General features: G+C 44.7%; 1 protein-coding gene across 1 annotated transcript in view; it reads left to right on the top strand.

Annotated features, from left to right (window-relative positions):
- The first annotated feature begins 934 nt into the window (after window positions 1–934).
- Window positions 935–8,568, top strand: part of LOC135826184 (dentin sialophosphoprotein-like) — a 36,034-nt gene continuing 28,400 nt past the window's right edge. The window contains exons 1-3 of the mRNA XM_065338814.1: window positions 935–1,084; window positions 2,201–2,350; window positions 8,482–8,562. Coding sequence (XP_065194886.1) covers window positions 935–1,084; window positions 2,201–2,350; window positions 8,482–8,562 — 381 coding nt within the window. The remainder of the gene's footprint in view (window positions 1,085–2,200; window positions 2,351–8,481; window positions 8,563–8,568) is intronic.

Genomic DNA, 8,568 nt, shown 5'->3' with positions numbered 1-8,568 from the left:
GAGGGAAAAAGAAAGAGTAGCAAAATGAACAGCAACAACAACTCAGTTTACGCGTTGGACATTGAACATCCTCCTGGGTTTTTTTAGAACTGTTTGATATCCGTGCTTCAACAATTTGTTCAGAAGGCACCATGTTTTACAGGTCAGCGTCTTCATCTTCACATAGCCATTCTGTGAAGAATGAATCTCAGTAAACTCAAACACATTCGGAAGCCGCGGGGAAACCTACCTAAACATACTGTTTGAATGCAATACGGGTGAGACGGCACTGCCCGAATGCTAGACTGCTTGGGCACTTCGTCATACCAGCATGTCAAAATAATAGTGGCACATGGAGAAGCCCCAAGGCAATGGTGAAAATCCTCTTGTACCGGCAAATCCTGTGTTGCCATGACGGCAACTGAAACCCAAGACAAATCTGAAAAGATGGCAAGTACAAACAATTGGCGGTGCAGGAAAATCACCAAACGTAAACACAAATATAATGTTGAAGCATGGTTGCAGGAGACAAACTACAAGTAAGCAAGCAACGCATACAAAGAAACAATCAACACAGTTAATATCGTCTAGGCCGCTGACCTGGACAGGCAGCGGTGCAAGAAGCCGTGGTCTCGCCTACGGCCATACGACCCCGTGCACCCGCGGAAGCATGCTATGGCCCAACGGAGCAGAGTAAAAGACCCCAAGGCAATGGTTGTAACACTCTCGAGTACCTGCTGTAATGAATATGGGTTCAGGGGGGGGGGGGGGGTCGGGGGGTCGCTTGCACACAAATGTTCTTTGTCCTTGTATTGTGTGTGTGGGTGTCAGTGCTCAAACACAGTGGCGTGTTCATGTCCACTTGTATGTGAATATGCGTGGGTGTTTGTGTGTGTGTGTGTGCGTGGGTGTTTGTGTGTGTGTGTGTTTGTGTTTGTTTGTTTTGTATGTGTTTATGTGTGTTTTAACGTCACGACCGTTGGAAGCTGCTGACGAGCTGTTGGAAAGGGATTGGCAAGGCAACAGCACAAACCTGCTTTACCTGTCAATCAGGTGCAGTACCATCTCATCTCTTACAGCGCCAGCATACACTGCTTCAAGTCAGGTACATGACTGGAGAGTCATATTCATCCTGAGCTATTCTCTCCCCCCCCCCCCCCATTTACCTTTAAGAGTATCTCAATACCAAATAATTCGTCCAAAGATAAGTCTACAGAAAGGTCCAATGCTATAAAACAGGAAAGTCTAACGAGTCACAAAGTCTCACGTTTTAACTTTTAACGACCAATTATTTTTCGTTATTCGAAAAAAGGTTATGGCTAGATGTCTGTGTGAAGATGCGTATACAGATATGTGGCTAGGTAGCCATCGTTAAACTTTCTGCACGTAATCATGCCAAAATTACAAAAACGTTTTAAAACTTTTTCGTCGTTAAACCATGCGATTTTACAGTAAGTTACGAGTCATACCTGACAGTCTACCAAGGCAACGAGACGTTAGTGGACTGGTATTCATAACTTGCAGCTTGTTAGTCCTTTTTCTCAACTTATAATAAATATTGGCTCAACATGCGAGGTTCACAGTATCTCTCTGTAGATGTACGGAGCAGCAAATAACCATTTATTAGAGGGTGGGGCTTGGGCATCATCTTTCAGTATACTACTCTTAAGAAATAAAACCGAGTTTGTGGACATTTTGTGTGACTTCTCCATACGGTCGGTGTACTCTGCTAGATAGCTTTGCATAGCCCACTACCATGCTCTAGGTCATACAGATAGGCCTCCTGTTTAGAGGAACATACCTTCACAGCAAATTCCAGCCTTTGCACCCACTGCAGTCCGCCATAGCCTTTCGCAGACGTTGAATTTCAAGTAAACGTCCTTGTGAGCATGATGAAATAACAAAATTGGTCCGAAGATTTCTCTGTTTTGGAGTTTCATGCCGAGCAGGAAAAAAGTTTATAGGGGGCATTTGGGCACATTTCTCCTGTACAATATCATTTGTTTTCGGAACTAGGAGATTTCAATCAAAACCACGATGAAAAAGAAAAGAAAAACTGTGCTCAAGCTTAAACCAACGAGGGACGGAAAGTCATAATATTTTCACTCAGGACCTGCACAGAAGGATGCTGGGAAGACCAGTTTGTGACTTCGCATTGAGCTGCCATAAGTTCATTCATATTAACTCTCTATTTTTCCGTGTTGTTGTGGGTTTGATAAAGGAGTCAACCGCTACAGCCACCAGCGCTGAGACATCCTCGTCGAACTCTTCTCCGATTCCCAATTACGACGATGTAGGGATCCCGGCACCTAGCTCCAAAACTGGACTATCTACCGGGACCACGTCGGCAACACCGGACTCCGCCGATGAGGTATGTTAGTATTACTCGATGCCTCTTTTAAAATGTTCTTGACTCCGTAGCTGTCTAGTGCTCCAGCACCCTATATTAGGTAAGGACCAATAGTCAGTGGAATTGCCTCATTAATACTCTGCAGCAACCACCTTCCTATAGGGCTTGAAGGTGATGACGTCAAAACGTTAAGGGTGTAGTAAGTTGACATCAGATTTCTACTTTTGGATCCACTAAGGTTTGACTTTGCTATTGCTTCAGTATGTGGGTGCATAGCAACCCACTCATGTCGCATGCAGGTGTGACTTTTTCCTTCACCAGCAGTGGCTACCCTGCCCCCAGTAGCCAAATCAGTCAGTTTCACTGGCTACATCACCTTGTTGTGAGTACGACCGCTTGAAATGTGCTTGGATTCATACAAAAACTGGATCCAAGTGGATCCAGTTTGAATTTTAGAAATTGTAGCTATGCTGTGACGTGGCACTTTCAAGCCCTATTGTTCTCTTTTGTCCTTTTCATGTTCTCCAGGGGTTTTCCCTTTCCTGATGGGGCGGTGTGATTGAAGTAAAAAAAAACGAAAAAAATTAATTATATGGATTATAGACTCGGATACGGAGGCAATGATTAATTTACAGCAAAGAAAGGGATCAAGGACCAAGGACCCTATACACATTATAGACATTATAGCGGAACTTGTAGTTCCTTGGTTCTTTTCTTTACTATAAATAAGACTTACCGTAATACGGGAATATACTGGCACCTTTCAGCTATTGGCATACTTTGGCAAAGCCAGCACAACTAAGAAAATTTAAGGCTCTGGCGAGTTTTCCGCAACCGTAGGAACGACACCACCCTCTAGAGTCAAGGCGCAGATGCAGCTCCTAAAGCGGTGGGAGGTGAGTAGATCAGACCCACCACAAAGTGGTCCAAGACCAAAAATCAGTCTCAGTGACTATTTTGTCTCAGTGACTATTTTGTCTCAGTGACTATTTTGAAGTAGCAAAATGTATCTACAGTCAGTTTTAAAAAGATTAGCAATCCTGGCGATCGCCCGCGGAGTTTGCCGTCTTACCGTATGAGCGCTCGAGCGCTGCCTGGAAAAACTCACTGTGAACTCGAAGAAATATTCCGCGCGAAAGCATGAAAAATGACAACTCACTCAGGTCGATGTCGGTACAGTCGTGTACGTCTGGTTCACAACAAACGAGTTCTTCCTCGTATCGATTATGGAGTCAGAGAGGACATGTCGAAAGTGTAGTAAATGCCAAGGCTGACGAGCGGCATGGGTCCCAATATGTTTTGTGACCAAATAGTTTCTTTGAGCTGCGATGCAATTTTACTCTCACCATGTGACGAAAACGACATCGACACAGACTCATTCCCAAGGCCATGACTTGGCGAAGCTATCCGTATGACTTCGACAACATTTTGAGAAAAGCAGACGCCTGTGGAAGCTGATAGAAGACGGCGTTGACTTCTAAATTCAAATAAATTGGCGATCTTGAAATACTAAAATAATTCTCAAAAAGGAATCGATCGATCGATGTGCCGGTGTATTCAACACGTAGCTACAGCGCAATGACTTCCGTATTCACTCACACCGTTTCAGTGTTGTGGGTGTGTTTTATTATTATGGAGTTGGCTTTATTTCACTCACGTTGTCATGACATGAGGTAAGAACCCCATCACCGGGCCAAAAGAGACCAAGGGTAATGAGAAAAAAAAATAGATAAATGGCCAACGCAATGAAGACCGAAGCAAAAAGGATTGTAAAAACCAAAGCAAAAATATTGAAAGCCGACGCAGAAACTGAGAGACGGACAGAAATAAGCAGAACGATGGAGGAGGCCAGGATATATTCGAATACAAAAAGATGGAGGAGGACAGGACATATTCGAATACAAAAAGAGTAATCACAAAAATGGACTACCAGTACAGGAATAGAAATAAAGGAAGAGATGAATGCCGGACATACTCAAATGGCAAGAGAAAAATCAGGTTGTGAGGACCGTCATACTGCACATTCATGGACGTCAAAGCAAATGCGGTATTGGAGGTTTATACGGACTAGCTCTACCCGTAACATGAGGAGCCTAATGCCGAATGCCAAGAACGGACTTGACAATGTTCAGCGTGCCCAGGATAGCACATTGCTGAGCCCTTTCAATGCGCAGAGTGCCTGCCAATGCCAACACAAAGTGTGACAGGGACACACCAGTCAGTCCACCAAGCGCCCCAACAACCAGGGGCACAACGCGGACATCATCCACATGCCAGATGCGCCGCAGCTCTTGGCAAAGGGGAGCGTACTTTGTTATTTTTTCGGCGATTTTTGTGGGAACATTCTGGTCCAATGGAACACTGACATCCATCAGCAGCACCTGTGTGCTGGACCGCAACACCAGGTCTGGACGGTTGTGGCGCACTTGCGTATCCGTTGGGATATTGAACTCCCACAGGAGCTTCATGTCAAGATTCTCGGTGACAGGCACAAGATGATGCTTCAGCGGGTTGCTTCCCGGCCGACCCAGACCATGCCGCTTGCATAGTGCCCAATGCACCAACTTGACGAGCGTGTCATGCCGTTCGATATACAGTGTTTTGGCTAGGGCTGGGCAACAGGCCACAATGTGATCAACTGTTTCTCCGCGAGTGCCGCAAACTCGACAAATGTCCACAACGTCTCCCCGTCCAATGACCGTGACCTGATAGTGCCTGGTCGCAATGGCCTGATCCTGTACAGCCAGCAAGAGTCCCTCTGTCGCAGGCCTGATCGTTGGCGATTTCAGCCAGCGAAAACTCAAGCCCAGGTCCAAGCCAGCATCAGAAGCTCGTCTCCAGAACTGGCCATGGAGAGGCTTACCTTGGATAACGGCCAGGCACCGGAGAGCAACGGCCTTCTTGACAATGACTTTTGTGGCAGTCTCCAAGTCGGGTAGGTCAAGTTCACCCAGAAGTCTGGAGGCTTGACGTGTAACTGATTTTGACGGTGCCACATCATTGTCGTGATGGCGCTTAACAGCAGCCAACAGTGGCACGTTTGGGTGGGCTTGTAGGTACCGCGCCACCCGGACACGGGTTCTATCCAGGAGATCCCGGAATGATAGAATTCCTCGACCACCCATGTCACGAGGCAGGTGGACCCTGGCGGCAGAGTCCTTGGGGTGGCGGGCGTGTTCTTTAAACAGTGCTTGGCGGGTCTGTCGGTCGAGTTCCTCTATCTCTGCCTTTGTCCACTCAACGATGCACAGGGAGTAGAGGATGACTGGAATGGCAAAGGTGTTGATGGCTTTGACCAAGTTCCTGGCGTTCAATTGAGACGAGCATATCAATTGAAGGCGGCGGCCGAACTCAGACTTTGCCGTGGTCTTCAATTCGGTGGCGTGAAAATGTGCTGATTCCGGGACACCAAGGTACCTGTAGGACTCCTCCGCCTGCAGCTTAGCAATGGCGTGACCCTGGAGTGTCTGGAGAGCAGTTATTATTATTATTATTATTATTATTATTATTATTTTTTTTTAAGTGCAAGCCTCTTTTACGGGCAAAAATTAACACAATGTATTAAAATGCAATACAACATACACTGGAGAAGAAATCAGGAAAATAAAATATGAGCTCAAAAATGGAACGAAAAATAGCAAATAGAATCAAAACTCACGATGGAATCAAACTCACGATGGAATCAAACTCATGATGGAAACTACAAAACCCAATGAGTTGGAAAACCAACCACAGAATTAGATATTGGGAATAGAGTCAGACACAACAACGACCGAAATCAGTACACCAAAATATTATTATTATTATTTAAAAATTCGACGAGGAGACAATAATTTTAATATGGCAATAAGTAGGACGAGCTGAAGCGACATGTGGACTACTTTATTAACAATGTAAGCGATGGAGACGATGCAAGAAACAACCTAAAGGGTAAGGAAAAATACATGTAAGAAGAAAAAGAGTGTTGTACGAAAACTTGTTCGAATCATCTTTTTTTTCCATTGCCCTTTTTCTTCTTACATGTATTTTTCCTTACCCTTTAGGTTGTTTCTTGCATCGTCTCCATCGCTTACATTGTTAATAAAGTAGTCCACATGTCGCTTCAGCTCGTCCTACTTATTGCCATATTAAAATTATTATTATTAATATTATTATTATGACGGATAACCCAAAGGCAATGGTACCTAAATCACATGGTACCTAAATCACATCGCCATGTGTTCACATGGCGTGAGCCAGTCAAGTGTCAGTCAGTTCGGGAGGAAGCGGGAGCTCCAACAACAACAATCGTGAACAACTACAAGTCTGCTTGATCACCAAAAAACAATGAAAAAAAGTGTGAGTTGAAGATAGGTTGGGATTTGAACTCACAACTTCATGGTCAGCAGACAGCATCCATAACCACAAGGCCAGAAAGGAAAAGATAAATCATGGGTTTTGATAGAAAAATCGATACTGGCTTCCAAGGCAAATTGCAAACCATGGGAAAAGGCCGGAAACCTGGCCGAAATTCTAACTCCTTAACGGCTGGTCCAATTGTTCCGAAACCTTCACAGAACAATTTGCCGTGCCCTACCCAGCCCTTTTATGTACTTCGTTGTCCAATTTCCCCTTATCTTCATACTTTTTAAGACCAAAACCTGATTGCTAATCTTTTTGAAACAGACTATAGGGAGGATTTGGTGCCGACAAGCACATCTGTGTGGACCAGAGGGTTCGAGTTGGAACGCTGTGCGTGCAAAATAGCATCCATCATCTTTCAATGGGCAGTTGTAGTGTTGATGTTACCTTGAATAAAGGTTGCTGGAGTTATAGTCAGTTTCAAAAAGATTAGCAATCCTGGCGATCGCCCGGGGAGTTTGCCGTCTTACCGTATGAGCGCTCGAGCGCTGCCTGGAAAAACTCACTGTGAACTCGAAGAAATATTCCGCGCGAAAGCATGAAAAATGACAACTCACTGACGTCGGTACTCGAACCTGTTCGTCTGGTTTACAACAAACGAGTTCTTCCTCGTATCGATATGGAGTCAGAGAGGACATGTCGAAAGTGTGGTAAATTTTGACGAGCGAGATGCGTCCCAATTCGTTTCGTGACCAAATAAATTCTTTGAGCTGCCGCGGATGCAATTTACTCTCACAATGTGACGAAAACGGCATCGACACAGACTCATTCCCGAGGCCTTGATGTGGCAAAGCTATCCGTGTGACTTCGACGACATTTCGAGAAAAGCAGACGCCTGTGAAAGCTGATAGAAGACGGCGTTGACTCCTAAATTCAAATAAATTGGCGATCTTCAAATACCAAAATAATTCTCAAACAGAAATCGATCGATCGATATACCGGTGTATTCAACAACACGTAGCTACAGCGCAATGACTTCCATGTTCACTCACACGGTTTCAGTGTTGTGTGTGTTCACAACTTCACATGGCGTGAGCCAGTCAAGTGTCAATCAGTTCGGCAGGAAACGCGAGCTCCAACAACAAGTCGTTTGGCGCAGCCACCTTCTTTGTCTTGTACCAGCGTGATCACCAAAACAATGAAAAATGAAGAAAATGCTTGACTTGAAGATTTGTTGGGATTTGAACTCACGACTTCATGGTCAGCAGACAGCATTCATAACCACAAGGCCAAAAAGGAAGGGATAAATCGTGGGTTTTGATAACAAATCGATACTACTGGCTTCCAGGGCAAATTATAAACCATGGGAAAAGGCCGGAAACCTGGCCGAAATTCTAACTCCTTAACGGTTGGTCCAATTGTTTTGTGCGAAACCTTCACAGAACAATTTGCCGTGCCCCAACAAGGCATTTTATGTACTTTGTTGTCCAAACTTCCCTGATCTTCATACTTTTTAAGACCCAAACTTGATTGCTAATCTTTTTGAAACAGACTGTAGGCAGCAAGTTCCGTTGGCATGACTTTCAGCCACCTTGTCAGGCGTGAAAGTTTTATCGAACTTAGATATCCACGTGTGACGGTGCATCTGTATTTGTCTTACACAGGCATTATGTCGGACAAGTAATGTTGAATTTCTCGCCCTGTTCTTATGGGGGAAGAGCGCAAGATAGCAATATCCACGAATTTCTGGTCTAGAAAGGTGTTTCGCAATCTTCAGAATCCTCTCTTTTGCATGCTATTTTGCTGTTCAGGACATGTCTCTTCTCCCCAGCAAGATTTCGGATGCAGCCATTGCGCATGCAGCTGACAATGAAAATATGAGTTCACAAGATGTAAGT

Source organism: Sycon ciliatum, chromosome 10, assembly GCF_964019385.1.
Source record: "Sycon ciliatum chromosome 10, ocSycCili1.1, whole genome shotgun sequence".
Lineage (NCBI taxonomy): Eukaryota > Metazoa > Porifera > Calcarea > Leucosolenida > Sycettidae > Sycon > Sycon ciliatum.
This window is presented reverse-complemented; position numbering and strand designations above follow the sequence as displayed.